General features: G+C 38.6%; 2 protein-coding genes across 2 annotated transcripts; both read left to right on the top strand.

The window, feature by feature from the left end:
- The first annotated feature begins 11,029 nt into the window (after positions 1-11,029).
- LOC145903005 (carbohydrate sulfotransferase 11-like) lies at positions 11,030-12,674 on the top strand. Its single transcript, XM_082991098.1, has 3 exons — positions 11,030-11,196; positions 11,843-11,983; positions 12,335-12,674. Exons 1-3 carry the CDS (start codon positions 11,030-11,032, stop codon positions 12,672-12,674), a joined length of 648 nt encoding a protein of 215 aa, XP_082847224.1.
- A 484-nt stretch (positions 12,675-13,158) lies between these two features.
- LOC145901360 (uncharacterized) lies at positions 13,159-18,345 on the top strand. Its single transcript, XM_082989011.1, has 13 exons — positions 13,159-13,242; positions 13,828-14,091; positions 14,546-14,659; positions 14,826-14,942; positions 15,089-15,334; positions 15,408-15,521; positions 15,579-15,692; positions 16,125-16,397; positions 16,624-16,740; positions 17,107-17,217; positions 17,353-17,625; positions 17,850-17,963; positions 18,172-18,345. Exons 1-13 carry the CDS (start codon positions 13,164-13,166, stop codon positions 18,288-18,290), a joined length of 2,055 nt encoding a protein of 684 aa, XP_082845137.1. The 5' UTR covers positions 13,159-13,163; the 3' UTR covers positions 18,291-18,345.
- Positions 18,346-19,237: the final 892 nt, after the last annotated feature.

The raw sequence follows: 19,237 nt of genomic DNA on the forward strand, positions 1-19,237 counted from the left end.
TCATACGATTGTGTGAGCAGCGCCAAGCAGGATAGAATATGTTACTGTAATCGTGGGTATGGCGGAAGGTTGTGTGAGAAAGGTTGGTGTTTTTGTGTAAAGCGTTACGTCATTTGCCAAAACCTCTGTCACGTTCCGAAAATGTGTCTGAAACTTCAACGCGTGTCAGACGTGGTGTAAAGACATCGTGTCACGTATACGTGTGTGAAGTAAAAAGAATTTACATGAAAGGGTTCCAATCTGTGTATCAAAGTGGGAAAAAAATTCTTTATTTCATGTGTGTGATGAGTATATAAACGATTATAGAAACTTTGTCATCGTTGCTTTATTAATGAAACCTATATTTTGGCTGTCATTTCCGTACAACCAATTTTACTTTTAAAATCAAGAAGTCGTGTTTTAAGAATTTCCTACATTGGGCCTTAACGGTTGTCTATTTTTATTTTGTGTAGAACTTAAATTTTGTTACCCGAATCCGTGTAACACTGGTACGTGTGAGGAAAATGAAACCGGCTGCAACTGCACTTGTCTCGAAGGAACTAGCGGCATTCACTGCGAACATGGTTGGTCAATAAACAATTACTTCTAAATCACCCATGAAAACATAATATTGTGTTTTTTTAAGAACAACATTTCGAAGCTGCCTCGCAAGTTATTAAAAAATTAAAATTTTGTGATTTTTATTCTTTTATTTGCAGTTTGAAGGTTTTCTGGACGGTTTCACGTTGGCAGCAATCCAAACGGTCCTCCGTATGACAAAACTGTCGACGTAGCGTATGACAAATGTCGCGGAGGCTTGGCCAGGAAAGTTACTGCGCGGGCCTATGGTGAACGAGAGTACCCCGACAAATTTAACGTCAGCATAGCAACGATTTTTCCATGGGGATTTCGTGCAATAATTAAAAGAGTGGATTGGCCCAACAAGGGTTGGGCCCAGGGAGAAGTGGAAATGAAATGGACTGCATTTTATGGTAAAACCTTTGCAATTCCAAGAGGTTTTCAAATGAACGTTTCGTTAAAAATGCAAACATTATCATGTATGCCAATCAAACGTACATATTTTAAAATAACCTCATTATAAATTCTCCAAGACTATTGATTTGTTAACATTGGCCATAACCGCACCTGTTTCTAATTTTTCTCCATTTCTATGCAAACGATTGCACAAATGCAGACTCTCCAGAATTGCTGGAAAATCCCTGTTTAAACAATTCCACCTGCACCAACAACTCGGATGGTCGCCAGTGCCAATGCAGCCGACTATTCCAGGGGGAGTTCTGTCAAACTCGTAAGTTTGCACTTTTCAACTTACTTGAAGCAGGTAATTAGCTGATCAACGAACGAGCAATTTCCGGACGTTCATTACAGACACGCAGTTTGAATGCGGTGAACAGATCGTATGGTAATACGTTTTTTTCCAAAAATTGGTCACACATTTTTAGCAACAATGAAGGATGTAATGCTGAAATACATAAAAATGTGCGACTGTTTTTTCGTCTAGGTCTTGTCCATTGTCTTTATCGACCTTGCTACAACGGGGAATGCATCGAACTGGTTGGTGGATACTCTTGTAAGTGCGCAAGCGGATATACAGGACGCCACTGTTATTACCGTAATTAATCTTCAAAATTTGCCTTACGCAGTTAATCCGTATTGAAAAGTTATGTTACAAATAAACAATGGATTGGTTTGGCAAATGCATGTGAGTAATTTTTGTGAGTCAGTGGAAAATTTTGACCACAACACATGCGCTACGAGTGTTTAGAATACCCAGTAAATTCTCTACCGTCACTAATTCAAAGTAAATAAAACAGTGATGTTAAAATGATTATGAGGTTTACAGGCTTCGCAGCTTAGTCATTACAGCCTAGCTGCAGGGATCAGACACTTTTGACGGGCAAGTCGGAGCGAGATCTGAAAAATCAAGCTCCCGGTGAGGTTTGAACTCACGACTCTGGGCTAACCAGGCCCAACGCTCCACCAACCGAGCTGCAGGAGCTTAGCGGTTTCACGGGGTATATTGTGGCCAAGGTATCCCGGTGCGCAAGTGCACAACTTGTCAGCAGGCAACCTTCACATATACGTAGGGGATCTCCACCACTATACTCAGACAACGCAGTAATGTTTCATTCATACATTCATTCATTCATTGGTTTATTTTTGCCCAAAGTATTTCCGCAATAAAAAGATGGGGAATGCGAGAGTATGGGCAGGGGGACGCTGGATTAACCTTCAGGTTTTCGGTTCCAAGCGTCACCCTTGGTCTAATTACTTAACAACACAAGATGAAAAATGAAAACGAAAACATAAAGATAAAGATGAACACGAAAATTCTGCAAAAGAGAACAATGAAAATAAGGAAATTTTACAATGAGGAAATGTAAAGACGTTGTAGAAAACATTAATGGTAAATAACCTGAAAAAACAAACAAACAAACTACTTCAGTTACGCATGAGTGCAGACAGATGCGTGCATGCTCTAGCGGCAGAAAAAAGCACGTGGGTGGCACACGTGCACGTGTTTGTCAACATTAAACATACTTTCAGTTGTATTGTTGCAAAAGATGTTGTTTGTAGTGTTTTTTTACAGCAAATTTTCCAAAGTTTTTCTTTTTTTGCGGCAATTCATTCCAAATTTTGGGACCTTGGTACAGCAGCGTATTCTAGGCAAATAGAGACTTCATTATTGGAATAACATAATTTGAGCAATCTGCATGTCTAGTGAAATGGGAGTGTTTGTGCCATGCCTGAGTAAAAAAATTATTGAAAAACAAAGGTAATGATTGAAGTGATGCTTGTGCATAATTTGAGCTGTTTTTAGTTTAACAATTTCAGGAAGTTTTAGAATTTCAAGGGTTTTGTATATGGGTGTAACATGACATGTTGCCTTGTTAAAGGTTGCAGTGCGAAGAATATTATTATGTACAACATTTAAGTGGTGAAAGGCCTTTGCATTTCCAAAACCCCAGCAGGTGATTGCATATTGTAACTTCGAGTAGACACAGCTATAATAGGCAACCATAAGCGTTTGTAGTTTTGCCCATTTCCTTAATTTATACATTACACCACAGGATTGTGCCAGGGAAGTCTCCAAATGTTGAATGTGACTGGTCCAGTGAAGGTTGTCTTGGAGAATAACACCTAGGTATTTGAATTCTGATTTACGTAATATTGGAATTTGATCTAACTGAACAGAGAAATGGGTGTTTGTGGTGTTTTTACCGATCAGGATGTATGAGGTCTTGTAAGTGTTTAGTGTTAGTATGTTACCGCTAAGCCAATTGGATACATGTTTTAAAGCATTATTTGTTTTTGTTTTTAAAGATACTGTGTTGTCAGCTGCCATGATGAGGCATGTGTCATCGGCAAATAAGGTGGTGGAAAATGTGCTAGCTAGAGGCAGATCATTAATGTACATCAGGAAGAGGAGTGGTCCTAGTGTAGAGCCTTGTGGAATTCCACAGGTCATGGGTGCAAGTGATGAATTGATGCCATTAACAACTGTGTAATGTTTCATGCAGGTCCTTACTTGGCGATCACAGCAGTGGGACGATCCTGCAAATCACGACATTGCATGAAACATTACTGCGTTAAAATGATCATATTTGATGTGGAAATGTATGCAATCGAAATTTTTGAGATGTTTACGTTTGTATAGGATACGTGGAAAGTAATCACAGTGTCTTGGTGGGTCTCTGAGATCTGTTGGACAGGAAAATAAAAGTTAATCTGATAACATTATTAATCAATTTGGGTGAATTCAATTTAAAGCAACTACTATTATTACCGCTATAGAATATCCACTGACTTTCAAAGTCTAAACGCATCGGTAATAAAGATGTGTTTTGGGACATTGGCAGAACCTTGGGCGTTCAGGAACAATGTATGCAAAACAATGGCAAACGCAGCAATACTGTGGCAGGGCATGTGTGCGATTGTCCACCAAAATACACCGAAATCTACCGCGAAACACTTATGTAAAGCGTATATATGTGTATTATAGTTTAAAATTGGTTAACAAAAAACACATATCACACAATTAGTTGTAATTGTGTATTATTAAAAACAAAGCTACGGTGTAATGTTGATAATTCGCACACATAGTAGATGTTTTTTTCCTTATTCCTCTTTTTTGCTTTTATTATGGGACGAGCGGCAATGGGTTAAGAAAGTTTCAGTTTTGTGACGCTTTGTGCGGATCGTTAAAGTTAAAAAAAGCTGTAAAAATTAATGAATTACATTTTGTTGTTCATTTCAAGTTTATTGGTTTGTTTATCACAACCCTGTGCTAACGGTGGAACTTGCGTTGATGTGGAAAATCCCTATTATTGTCGTTGTACGCCACAATTTACTGGGCAAACTGCGCTCAAGGTGAGAAAACAAGCTAAAGTAGGTTGGCCAAAATTAGACACAAGTCTACGAATTTTTCGAATTATTCTTGTAATCTATTTCAATAAACAAAACAAAGTACTTTTGGGCGATTTCCCTTTTTGGGTGATTACCTTCACTTTGAATGTAAAAAAAAATCACAAAACTACTTTTACTGTACATTTTCCCTCCTCGCGTTTTGACAGGAAATTATGCATAAAAGCGCGTTTTGTTCCAGAACCAACACTTAGCGATACCTCCTGGTTGCCAGCACATTACATCTACGAGGAGCCGTACGACCTAACAATCAACATTTCCTACAAACGATGGTTTTCTAGGATTGTCCGTGACGTCATCACAAGAGTTTCACCAAGCTGGATTCACCAGGCGACCTACGAATCCAATACCCTTGATATTTATCCGTGGCTATTTCGGGTTCGAGTAAGGAGGACGGATGGTGAAGTTAGCTGGGGAAATACAGAAGCTATTCTGTCATACGACGCCGTGTTTGGTGCGTGTATGAAACCAAATTATAATAATTGAAACTATCAGCAAAACCATGTCGATGGCTAACTTTGTCACACATTTGTACTTAATTCCAACGTATCATTAATCGGATTTAAAAGTACACCGATTCATTATCTTCTAGAACCTGTAAACTATTGGAATCTGCCATGTCAAAACGATGGACTCTGCACTAATAATGAAATTGTCGAAAGGAAATGTCAGTGCTCTGCTGCTTATACCACTGCTATTGCCAGACCATTTTACAGTCTGAACAGTATGTGTTAAAAAAAACAAATTGATGGGCTTTTAATTGAGCAATGACTATACATCCCTCATTATAGCATGGTAAAACAAACACAGATAATCCATCAGTTGATTAGCACAACTAATATCGTTCTAATGCAAATAACCATTCGGGAGTTATCCGAACCAGCATGCAAAAACATTTAAAGTTTGGATGCAAGCCACGACAACCGCAATACTTCGAAGACAAACAGCATTTGGAACTAACCTGATAAATTGCTGGAAAGAAATTTCGCCAGTTTGAAAAGTGCAACGGTGCGCGATTACGTCATCTTGTTTTTTCTGTTCCAGTTGAGAGAACTGCGATGAATTCTGTAACGCTTCTTAACCACCGGTGGCTAAAGAAGCTCATATATCCTGGTATGTTTAAGCGAATATCCTGGTACGTTTTTTGTTTGCAAAATTTTGAGAATTTCTTCAAAAGTATGGAGTGACATAATTAAAACATCACGATCTTACTAGGTTATCTCCATTAGATTGAATATTTCGCGAAAGCCTATTTACCCTGTTTCCTTACGCTGCTATGGCCGATTGAACATGGCTCCCAGGTTTAGCCAAAAAAAACGCTTAAATATGAAGGATCTAAACCATAAACTGCAGACGAAGTCCTGGCGATCACATCGCTGCTATTTCGGAAAGGAAAAAAAAAACACACGCAAAACGCATTTGCTTACAAAGCCTGGTATTTTATTTGAATAAATAACCAGCGACGCCAACTGGGCCAAAGAAATTTCAATTTATTAAACCATGCGGTCCCTGTTTTCTAAGCAAATACTCTTTTGTGAGTATTCAAGACATGATTACGTCATTATGAATATAATTCTATTTGTGTAACAGCAGGGATTGTGTCGAAGTGCAAACAAAAGTCTGGCAAAGAATTTTCTATTGCCAAACTAGCATGTTCGTTTAAACGCTAGAAAAATTACATAAGGAAGTGTTTAATCCGATGAGCTGATAGGTGCCAGAGGTCAAGTGAGTCGAGTTAACAAAGTGGCTTCAAAACGTCCAAAAAAATAAGTGAGACATTTTGCCCTCAGGCTTTACTGTAATTTCTTACGTCGTTCAGACCGACGTGGCCCACTCTTCTGTGAGGCATTTACGCACGTTTTTTACGTAAATTCCAGTGCGAACCATTAGTGAAGTTGTTATTAAAATGATTATCACGTGGAATTGTGAATAAATTGTGTTGAAACAAAAGCTTTGTCCGTCTTGCGGCGAGAATTTATTTGGGCTAGGAAGCAACAATTAAAAAAATGTATTACACAAACAACCAAAGGAACGGAGAAAAGATTTTACCAATTCCGCTTGTAGAGCCAAAACAATTAAACCAAGGAGAAAACCTGATCGGGGTTCGTGATCGGGATATCCTGGGTCAAAATCCCGATGCAGTGAAAAACAGGTTGTTGACAAGTTCAAACCGCGTTCAAAGTTCAAATTGCGTGAAAATAAATAAATTGCTCCCTGTCTTTGATCCACTGCCCTTATGATTCTCATGGAGATTACACCGCATGACAGGTGGAACTTGACAGATGACAGGTGGTCAAAATATACGTTGTGCAGATTCGTTCTTTTATTTTATTTGTTTTGACCACTCCAGGATTTGAACCCAGGATATCCTGGGCACGAATCCCAGTCATGTTTTCTTCTTGGCATATGGGTCGGGCGCTTGACCAATGCTGCAACGGGTTTGTTACAAACGTTGCTATAGGCCTTGAGGGCGTTTGGCGCCTCAACGTAATGCTTCACATATTTGTTACGGCGGAGTGCCCAGTACATAATTAATCTCTGGTAAATTGATAGGAGACGGAATAAAACATAAGTTGGTACTTAACGTTACATGCCTCGACTGTCGAATGTGGCTTTTACTCACGTGGATGTCGATGGCGATGGAGGTGTTTTCATTCAACTGATGAGGCTTGGAGTTGCGTGTTAACATTCAATTGACAGGGACAGGAAAGTGTTGAGGAATAAAATTAAAAACTTTATGAAAAGTATTTTGTTTGAACCAACAAGCCCTTATTTCATTTAAAAAATTTAACACAATTTTGAGGTTTGTTACTTCAAAAGACATACGATTTGCAGTAATTTGCTGTCGCACAGAATAGACCATGCCCAACTGAGGGTCGGACTCTCGTGCAGTCAAAAAGTAATACTGTTTATTTTTATAATGTATTCCCGGATGGGATTCGATCAGATTTCCGATTTGCATTAGTGACCCTTGATAAAATATTTTTTTTTTTACTTCATTAGCTTTGGAATACAGTAAATTGGAGTCATTTAACTTGTATCTATTCTCCTCAACGTTAAGTACTGTATACATAAAAAATTTTCTACCGCATGTAAAAGAAGTACAGTTCTTCAACTAGCCCAAGGCCTCTCAGTAAGTTAGGTTTAAAAATTGGAAGCAAGTAAGTCAGTCAGGAAGACTGAACTGCAGATTGTGGATGTCTGACTTTACAGCAGGTATCACCAAGTTAAGAAGCCAACACGTGGAACCGTTTGATGAGGTATTTGTGTTGCATACTACATGCATTTAACCATTGAAATTCATGTTTGCACATAATTCATTCTCACGCTTAGTTGCTGGCCGTGCTTAATTTCGTCACTTTCTACAAGCAGATCAAACAAGAAATTGCAGTGTGAAGTCATGTGTTAAATTGGTTGATTTTCGCATAGCTTATAGCCGCAAAATTGAAACTCTTTATTGCAGGATGCTCTAAAACATTTTAAAATGTAAAACACATTAATTATTTGTCATTAAGAAAGATCTTCTGAAATGGAAATAGTATTTCTCCTGTGTTTGTTCCTGCAAGTAATGACAGGTAAAATGCATGCGTGGATGTTGTTAATGGCGCTAAAACTTGTTTGATTTGAAAAGACGCTGCTTGCGCAAAGGTAAAATTTTTATTACTTATCATATTTTGCGTAGGTGGAGGGGCACCATTTTGCTTTGAACCAAGGTATACTGGGGATCGGACCGCTTTTCAAATCCCATCGACGTGCTTAACTTATGACCGAGCGCTGACAACTGGCCGGGGGGGAGTAGCTGCAATACATTTGTGGCGAAACTCACTTGGCAACAATATTTGTTCGGTAAGAGTAGGCTACATGCTGGGAATGCGCCGTAATTTTGAGCATTTTGAGTTGGCACTTTTTGAATTGTGTGGTTTCGCAGTGGCTTTACTGTCAGGGTTTGCCGTTCACCAATTATATTTAATTGCATTATAATATAAATGTTATAATATATTCTTAATGCTTTTTTTGCGTGTTTTCTAGTGTCGCATTACGTTTGTTCTTTACTTGCATGACGATTTTTGTTAATTTAAAATTTGGACTTCAGCGATCTGAAACCGCAGTAGTCTGTTTATTATTTTATTTTCTATACTGCATTACAGTCTGGCATGACTCTTTTTCACTGTAGGTTTATCAAGGAACCTTCCTAGGCGGTACCTTGTTAGGAACGTTTACTGGTGATGGAAGATCAACAGGAATTCTGAAATCACAAACCGGTTCCATGTATTTGAGTTGCAGAAATACACGAGGCGGTTCTTTGAACGTTGGGTTTTCATTCCTAAAAGGTAATCAACGTAACAATGTAAAAAACAAGCAGTGAATTTGTAGCAGCTTTGAATTGTTGTAAAATATCCACTCGGCCGATACAACTCCCACACAAGATTTTCCAGTTATTTAAACCCAGCCTCTCTCTCGCAACCATATCGTTTGTCATGTTTTTTTTCTATTGAATCAAACTCACATATTCTTACTACGTTGTTTAGTTAACGAACAATCTTGTGATTCGGAGTTGAACGTGGACGATCTTCCAACAACTCTTGTTCTTCCTTCGAGTGATGGGAACTTGTTGCAATACCGAGTCTGTATTTATACTGTAATAAGTCCAGAAGGATGCAGCACCACCATCACCACTTCTGCTGTTGACAGTAGATTCAACCGAGGAGATCCGAACGGATTATATGTAAGTTACATTCTTCTTACTTCAAGACTTTCTCTCCAAAGGAACGTACGTTTATTTTATTTATGAGTTGTGCAACTAAAACTTATTAGAAGGCTTGAAAAACTCACGTATGTTTTCCATGGTATTGTGCGACGACTCCTTAACTAGCATGATTTCCCACGTTGGCTATGATTACAGCTGATCAACCTAGCCGAAGGTACCTAACTGGCATTGCCTAACTTGGATCCGAGCTTCCATTCGTTGTCAAACAAGTCCCGGGGACAATTAGGCTTTTTTAATCGTATAAGCGTTGCTAGGTCGTTTGGTTTTGCAACCAAAACATTGCAGGCAAACTAGATCAGCCACTTTTTGGAAACAAGTCGGAGCGAGATCCGAAATATCAAGCTCAACGCTGCGACGACCAAACTGCACGGGAGCGGTTAAGGGAGGAGTATATTGTTGTCATGATATACAACTTGCTAGACGACCCACATTTATGTAGAGAGTTGGGCTTGGTTAGCCCTCGTGAGATTTCATTTTCAAAAGATTCTATTATTATCAGTACAGCGAGGGTGTCAACTATGGGCTATTTCTGGGTTCTCACAATGTCTGACTTGACTTCCTGTCCTGCAATTCAATTTCTTCAATGCGTCGTGTCAGTCTCAGGTCTATAACTGTAGTACTTGCTGGTGCTCTCTTTTGACAAGAGACTGACTGTCCTGCAATTCTAATTCAATTTCCCACACAATAGAAAAACGTTTGATCAAAGGGCGTTTTATTAACAACAAAATTCTGTCAAGTTAGGAATCGAGCAGAAATTTCGTTGTTGTTCAATGTTTTAATTATAAACTATGCAACAGCCACATAGCTGAGCAAATAGAAATCTTGTCTTTTTGCCTTCGTATAGCATTGCTAACCATATTTATCATTTTTTTAATGTTCTGCAGACAGGGCCGCTATTTCAACTTAATAGGTGTCATTAATGTAGGTTTGTTGACTTATTTTGCCAATATAATGCAGTTTTGAATTTGGAGATAGGGTTTTGAATTTAGAGATCACCTTTGCACTTACGGGCCACCGTGCAGATACGTTGTTATTGCAGTTTCACGGTTTGACGTACAAATTACCAAGCAGTGTATTGAGGGTTGCCATGTGTCGTGTTTATTTTCAAGAAATGTGCATTTTTGGACTTGCGCGCACATAGGCGTAAATATATTTCTAATCTAAAGTGCGCGACAAATCCTGCCTCCTTAATTTACACAATATTTCTCAAAATCGAAAGAAATTTTTGAAATAAATCCAATTTCGGCATCAAACTGCATTGCGCAAATTGTTTGGTCTTAGCCAAGAACCTGGAGTATAATTTCAAGATAAAGATACGTCTAAATCTAAAGAAAAACTGCCTATTGTTTCATAATAACGTAACTATACAAACACGATTATGCGTCAAAGAGTACAAACTTTGTGACGCAACTAGCTTACTTTGCAGTTGCAGCCACTTGTACTTGCGCATAAGCTTTGCTGAAGTAGCAGCGGAATCAACTCGCGTAGTGTAATCACCGGTACGTTTGTCGTTATTTTTTGACGAAAAAGGCCCCAAAAATACTAAAGTTGTTATAAAAGCATTATTAAAGACCCATTCATTTGCCCTAACTGTATGGATGCAGTATAGATGCACTTGTTTGAAATTGAAACCTGATTGATACGTAGTGAGCGATATACTGATGTACGCATGTACATCCAAAGAACGTGATATCGGTTTCAGCTGACATCTAAATGTGTTAAATTTACATGTTGTGTAGATGTCGTTGTAGCAAAGAACAAAACGTAAAAATGAAAATTTTCGCATTTTATTTGTGTGTGTTACATCACAGGTTGTCAGAGTTTGAGGTGAGGAAGATGGTGGCGGATTACACAACTTTTATGATAACCAGACACCCCTTCGAGCGTCTGGTATCAGCTTATTTCAACAAGTTCACCAACCGATCGGACATGACGTGGTATCGACGCAACGTCGGCATTCCAATGGCTAAAAAACAGGCTGCAGACTTTCTGCATGGCATCAGGTGACCAAAACATCGTTATGTGCATTGAATAGAAATGTGTTTTAAAATCCTCTTGAAGAAGTTAAAATCCGTATTATGTAAATCAGGCTATTTCAAACCTTTGCCGCTACAAATTTTGGAATATGCTGCAGAATTTTCTACACTAAACCCAACAAAACAAAACGTCCTTTGAACCAAAAAATTAAGAAAACTAAATATGTAACATGTACGGGGGACGAAAAGTGCACCAGTTTACAGTAACTTGTAAATTGTGTACTTATATCTGGCAATAATGATAAGCCAGTGTGAATTGATAGTTGAATGTGCCGTTACGTCACAGATGCTGTGGTTGAGACAATATCTCTGTATTAGTGGAAATGGTAATTTTAATGCGGAACTCAATTCTCGTTGCATGTTTCTTAGTTTTCATTGCCTTAAGCTTTGTGTGATTCTGCTATATTATTATTTTGATAAATCGCATCATGAAATGTAAAGTTAAATTTGTTTTCGCCGACTTCCGTTTTTGTAAGTATCTCGGAGAGTATGACGTCACTTCAACAGCAAATGCCATCATTGTACGATGTTGACACAAGTATTGGCCGAAAGTAAAAACGGTTCTTTTAATATTCTAAAGTGCTGATGGTTGTCTTTGCTTTGTCTGTGACAGTATTCCCGTGGCCACAGGAGGTTTGGAGGCGCTAAAGAGCTCTCCACAGTTTTTGAAACTCAACGAGCATGAACAAGATGACGTCATGAGATATCGTCACGTATTACAAACGGGAGAAGTTTCTTTTCAGCAATTTGTCAGGTAAATGTTACGAAAAATAAAAACAACTGTTCATATCACGTATAATAATTTTTGCAAACTGCTGGTCCCTTTTGGAATAAAACTGTAGCAGGAACATTTTCTTCATTCGAAATATTTTCTGCAGGGTTTTGTCAAACACTTATTTACTGTCGTATTTCTCGTAAATCACACTTTCAGAAGCTTCCCACTTTTTTTGTGAACAAATAATGGACTAAAACCTCATTCGTTACTTCAGACACTTATCACAAATTTAGTGCGCAATGTATGTACATGTGTCGGGTAAAATATTCCTTAAATGCAGTACTACTACATATCGTTTAAATGCACAATAGCTTTCGTTTTTTTTCACAGGCAAGTGCTTACCTATGAACGAGGCAAGAACGAAAACAAGATGGACGTGCATTGGCGCCCTCAATTGTTACTGTGTCAGCCGTGTTCGTTCACATACAGCATGGTGATGCGTTTTGAGAACTTGGTGGATGAGTCCAACCGACTCCTCGAGTTTGTTCAGCGAGGTCGCAACACAAACTTTACATTTCCTGGCGAATCAAAACCTTTTACTCAAAGCAAAACAACTGTCGATGCTCTTCAACTCATTTCAGAAGCTGATGTAAACAGATTGAGGGATCTATACGCTGATGATTTCTATGTTTTAGGTCATGATCCATATAGATACAGCGGGCGAAAATGAGCATTCGCTTGGCTTATTGTGGTACAAGTTATATACCGCCTACATCTGGGCGAAACTGCAAATTGTTCGTTACTTGCTGATATGTGTATGACCTGGTTTTCTGTAATAAACATAGTTTTGTAATTTTGCCATTTCAAAGTTGGGTTGACTCAGGAGCAGCGATAATTGTAATTTTTTATTGCATTGGTAAGCCAGGCAAATTGTATGGAGAATAACATCTTCTAAGGTTGATGGGGCGGAAAAGATAGCTTACAGCAAAAATATCATGAACAATGATTGCTAATATAACAAAAATGGCTGACATATTAGAGAAAGTGCTGTAGTGGGCTTAAAGTTGTGCGTTTCTTTGATACATGAAAAATTTGGCGAAGCGTGACACAACGGAATTTACCTATTCAAGCGAAAAATCAAGGAAAAAAAGAAAGTTTTTGATAAGTTATTGCGCTTCGGCGCGATTCAGTTCATGCAACTGCGTTGTAGCGCCGGCAAATGTCAAGAATGTCACGTTTTGCGGTTTTCATTTTGCTGTTGGCGGTTTGCAAGATTGACGAGTTGGAATGTAAACGAGGCAAGTCTTAACATGTGTAACCGACACTTTCTATAACGCTGAAAATTTGTGATATTGTTTAGTTCTTGAATAAAAAACTATGTCTACTGCAAGTAGTCCTATAGATTACTTTATTTGTAATAGCGCGAAGTAAAAGTGACTTTATTCGCTGTAAGTCTTTAGGACGAAAGATAGTTTTGTGTATAAGCTGCAGACAGATGGCCACTGTTTCGACCTAAAAGGTCTCATCAGTGCAGCTGGTGTGACTTTCAGACGACTTTGCTGACCAAACGGCCAAGCAAAGACTTCCATTTTGTGGTGACTATACAATCACCGTCATCCGTTGGGCACCAAACTAGGTGCAACCTTACGGAGAAAACAAGGTGGAAACACTATGACCAAGCAAAGCTCAACCAATAGTGCCGTGGCCATCTGTCTGCAGCTTATACACAATTCATATTATTGGCACATTGCTTATCGAAAGATAGTTTTGTTTCCATGTGAAATTTTGTCCGATCCTTTCGTCTTTAGCTAATTCAAGTTACAATTGTTGCCACATGTTATACTAAGCAATGCAACGTGATGCGTAAAGTGTGATCTTTTTAGCGTGGATTAAAGGAACACACAAACTTGGACCGAATCCGACCTCCAAACCGAAAGTTGTGGAGATCGCATACAGAAGATGCTACAACGGAACGGCGAGGAGAGTTAAAGTAAAAGTCAGGGGAAAAAGACGATATCCTGATACATTTGAAGGTTCTGTGTTGGAAATTTTTCCTTGGGGATTCCGAGTTATGGTGAACAAGACTGATTCCAATGACCAGCAGTGGGGCCAGAGAAACGTTTACGTCAAATGGAAAGCATATTTTAGTGAGTTTGATATGGTTTAAGTTTAACACAATAGTTACGTCGGTACTTGGCACCTTTCATGGATTTAAATCCACGAACACTGCTTGCAAAAGGGACCTCACAGTTAAAAAGTGCCCAATTTCTCGAAATTGGCATGACTATATTTGTTTAGCATAAAATTCTAATTTGGACCAGAAAGATCTTTCTGAATCTGGTCCCGCGTTTATAGACTTCTTCATGCAGTAGATTAGCTATTTATAATTTTAGCCTACCTTTGTTTGTTAATTTCCCACTTCAAGTATAACTGGATGCTGCGAAAACTTCCCAGTTATAAATACTGTGCAAAAATTGAAATTGAAAAGATAACTTACGTGATATTTGTATGCACATAACTTTTAAGCCATTTGACAAAATAATGAACGGCCATTAAAGTCAATATTCTACTAGTGATCTAAATTTGCATTTTCTTATCAAGGAAATTCCAAGTTCAGACAGAATCCATGTTACACAAGTGCTTACTGTTCAAATCATGCTGGTGGAAGAACATGTCACTGTTCACGTCAATACGTTGGAAAGTTATGCGAAAAACGTCAGAATCTTTTCAGCTAAATATTGTAGTGTTTCTAATAAAATCATATTTCATAGAAATGTTGTTCAATCTGCATAATCTTAATAAAATATGCTTGTTTATCGTGACATGAGTAAAAGGTATAAACAGTTTTTAAGATTCACTGTTAGTTGTCGTATTTATGCAGGTTTGGTTTTCTGTTATCCAAATCCTTGTCGGTACGGTGGACGTTGCACAGAGCTGGCAAACGACTACGCATGTAATTGTACTGCTTCGGGACTGACCGGAAAGGATTGCACAAACGGTTTGTAATACGTTGTACATGGACCTTTTACAGCTCAGCTACCAAAGAGATTGCGTGTTTTTTTGTAGCCATTGGCAACACTTGCAAAATGAAGCGTGAATCACATCTAATTTTTTGGTTTCACCCAATTCTGTCTTACGTTTTAGGGATCAAAGAAGGCCAGGCGGACGTATTGCTTGAAGGGTTGTCAAATAATGTAACAGCAATTGTTCCTTATTCTTCCTGCAAAAAAGAAGCTCCTCTCGAAATTCAACTATCAGTGGCAAACAACACTTCAGCCAATGTCACTGCTAAAGTATTGGAAATATTCCAGTGGGGGTTTACCATTGGAGTTTGGCGTAACGTCCCTGAAAACACAAGTTCCATCTCTATTCAATGGCGAGCAATATTCAGTAAGCCCCAGTTCTGCTGTGTTAAGTAGATAATACTAATACGCTAGCACTTGATTTGTGCTGTATTTGGCAGACTTAGTGTACATGGACCACAATCCATGCCAATACGGAGGAACTTGTCGTAACACCAATGCTGGAAGTGTCTGCGATTGTCCCTTTTTGAGAACAGGAAGAGTATGCGAAACAAGTAAATATTATTTTTGAGTTGTGCTTTGTGTTTGCATCGGTTGCTTGCATGTTGCAGAACTTACACATTGTGTGTCGTCGCCCTGTTTGAATGGAGGGACGTGCGTTCCGACGAAGGGTTCCTATAAGTGTTTGTGCACCTTGTACTTTAGTGGAAGCAGATGTCAATTTCGTGAGCAGTTTTTACAATTATATAATGCTACCTTAAATTTACATGTGTTCACTAAGATTTTTATATACGCTAGCCCATGCGTTGCTTTACAAGATGTATATGATTCAACTGATTAATTGATTTGCTTGATAAGCCTTGCGAAAAAAATAAATCAGGTAAACACAGTTTAAACATTTGTGTATACTGTAAACTTTCAGTTATAATATCATGCCAGTGCCGCGTGTTCGTCAGCATACGTCTATATTTTGTTGCAAAGTTTGTTTTTTGTTGACTACATTTTTGGCCCAGAATTTCAACCTCATTGTTCTACACGTAAAAAGGTGTACTTCAAACACAACAAACCACCCGCTACTCATAACAATTTCAAATGAGAGTAAATCCAATTGGTGCTCGTCATAATTATCTATGTCTAACTTTTTTACCTGTACATAGCACCAGGAGTGAGATCCTCTGTCGACATCAACGCATTCCATGCAACTGGGCCGCCGTATGGACACGTGTTCCAAGTAGTTTTTTCCAACTGTTACAACCAAACAGCCACCTCGATTAATGCTACAGTTCGCGGTTCAAGTGATTTGCCTGATACCTTTAACCACACTATCATGGGCGTCCACATATGGGGTTTTCGTGCTATGGTGAAGAGAACCGACATTCCAGGAGGTGATTGGACTCAAAGGATCAAATTTCACTTTGTGGCCAACTTCGGTAAGTCTCGAAGATGGGTACATTCCTGGCAGACTGTAGTCATTGTAATTCAAATTTCAGTGTAAAAATCATGTCATTGATTGGTGGTTTCTTGTAATTGACTGATTTGATTACTATTTGATCATTACAACATGAATCAAACCCCAAACCTTTTTTTACAATGTCGTCCTATTTCGGAAATTAAGTTTAAGTCATCATGTGTGTAATTAATTTTGTCTTTTGGCAGATAAACGAAACTACGACAACAGCCCCTGTCTGAACTCGTATGATTGTGTGAGCAGTGCCAAACAGGATAGAATATGTTATTGTAATCGTGGATATGGTGGAAGGTTATGCGAGAAAGGTTGGTGTTTTTGTGTAAAGCGTTACGTCATTTGCCAAAACCTCTGTCACGTTCCGAAAATGTGTCTGAAACTTCAACGCGTGTCAGACGCGTTGGAAAGACATGGTGTCACGAACGTGTGTGCTGTAAAAAGAATTTACATGAAAGGTTTATCAACTGCGTATCTGAAAGTGGGAAAAAATTTCTTTATTTCATGTTCTGTGGTATGAGTATAAACGTTTTTAGAAACTTTGTCATTTTTTGTTAATGAAACCTATAATATGCCGGTCATTCCGTACAACCAATTTTACTTTTAAAATCAAGAAATCGTGTTTTAGGAATTTCCTACATTTGACTTTGACGGTTGTCTATTTTTATTTTGTGTAGAGCTTAAATTTTGTTACCCGAATCCGTGCAACACTGGTACGTGTGAGGAAAATGAAACTGGCTACAACTGCACTTGTCCTGAAGGCACTAGCGGCATTCACTGCGAACATGGTTGGTCAATAAAAATCACTTTTAAATTACCCATGAAAACATAATATTGTGTTTTTTTTTAGAACAACATTTCGAAGCTGCCTCGCAAGTTATTAAAAAATTAAAATTTTGTGATTTTTATTCTTTTATTTGCAGTTTCAAGGTTTTCTGGACGGTTTCACGTTGGCAGCAATCCAAACGGTCCTCCGTATGACAAAACTGTTGACGTAGCGTATGACAAATGTCGCGGAGGCTTGGCCAGGAAAGTTACTGCGCGGGCATATGGTGAACGAGAGTACCCCGACAAATTTAACGTCAGCATAGCAACGATTTTTCCATGGGGATTTCGTGCAATAATTAAAAGAGTAGATTGGCCCAACAAGGGTTGGGGCCAGGGAGAAGTGGAAATGAAATGGACTGCATTTTATGGTAAATTTTTGAAATTCCAAGAGGTTTTTAAATAAACGTTAAAAGAAGTTTTCAAATAAACATTAAAAATGCAACCATTATCGTGTATGCCAATCAAAGAATAAATTTGTTTAAAATAATCTCATTATAAATTTTCCAAGACTATTGATTTGTTAACATTGGCCATAACCGCACCTGTTTCTAATTTTCCTCCATTCTTATGCAAACGATTGCACTAAATTCAGACTCTCCAGAATTGCTGGAAAATCCCTGTTTAAACAATTCCACCTGCACCAACAACGCGGATGGTCGCCAGTGCCAATGCAGCCGACAATTCCAGGGGGAGTTCTGTCAAACTCGTAAGTTTGCACTTTTCAACTTACTTGAAGCAGGTAATTAGCCGATCAACGAACGAGCAATTTCCGGACGTTCATTACAGACATGCAGTTTGAATGCAGTGAACAAATCGTTCACGGTTTTTCCCAAAAATTGGTCACACGTTTTTAACAACATTGAAGGCTGTAATGCTGAAATACATAAAAAATGTGCCACTGTTTTTTCGTCTAGGTCTTGTCCATTGTATATATCGACCTTGCTACAACGGAGAATGCATCGAACTGATTGTTGGATACTTTTGCAAGTGCGCAGGCGGATATACAGGACGCCACTGTTATAACCGTAATTGATCTTCCAAATTTGCCTTGAACATTTGCATCACATTCAAGCTAAACATAGAAAACTACCCGGTTAATCCGTATTGAAAAGTTATGTTACAAATAAACAATGGATTGTTTTGGCAAATGCATGTGTGTAATTTTTGTGTGTCGGTGGAAAATTTTGACCACATCACATGCGCAACGAGTGTTCAGAATACCCAGTAAATTGTTTCAAAAAGGGATGTTAAAATGATCATGAGGTCTAAAGGTTTCGCAGCCTGGGCATTGCAGCCCCTAGCTGCATGGATCAGCCACTTTTGACTTACAAGTCGGTCTGAAAAATCAAGCTCCCGGTGAAGTTTGAACTCACGACGCTGAGCCAACCAGACCCAACGCTCTACCAATTAAGCTACAGGAGCTCAGTGGTTTCACAGGGTATGTTGTGGCCAAGGTACACTGGTGCGCAAGCGTACGACTTGCCAGGCAACCTTCACATATACTTAGGGGATCTCAACCACGTATCATTGCCCCACTGCTGTGATCGCCAAGTACAGACCTGCGCAGTGGGGCGATCCTGTCAATCATGTCATTACATGAGACATTACTGCGTTAAAATGATTACATTTAATGTACAAATGTATCCAATCAAAATTTTTGAGACAATATTTACGTTTGTAGGATACATGGAAGTTAATCACAGTGTCTTGGTGGGTGTGTGGGATCTGTTGGACAGGAAAATAAAAATTGAGAATCCATCTTGCAAACTTGATCCTGCTGCTAGTGCCGATGTAATTATATTGGAAAAAACGAATACTTTCTACGGAATTAGCGGGATTGAAATTACTCGTTGGAGAATAACAGTTAATCTGAGAACATTATTAATCAATTTGGGTGAATTCAATTTACCCCTTTACTGGAAAGCAGCTTTTGTTAAGAACGTTTTTTGCGGAAATAAGGTTTGTTTTATACGGTAGTGT

Source organism: Ascidia mentula, chromosome 5, assembly GCF_947561715.1.
Source record: "Ascidia mentula chromosome 5, kaAscMent1.1, whole genome shotgun sequence".
NCBI classification, from domain to species: domain Eukaryota; kingdom Metazoa; phylum Chordata; class Ascidiacea; order Phlebobranchia; family Ascidiidae; genus Ascidia; species Ascidia mentula.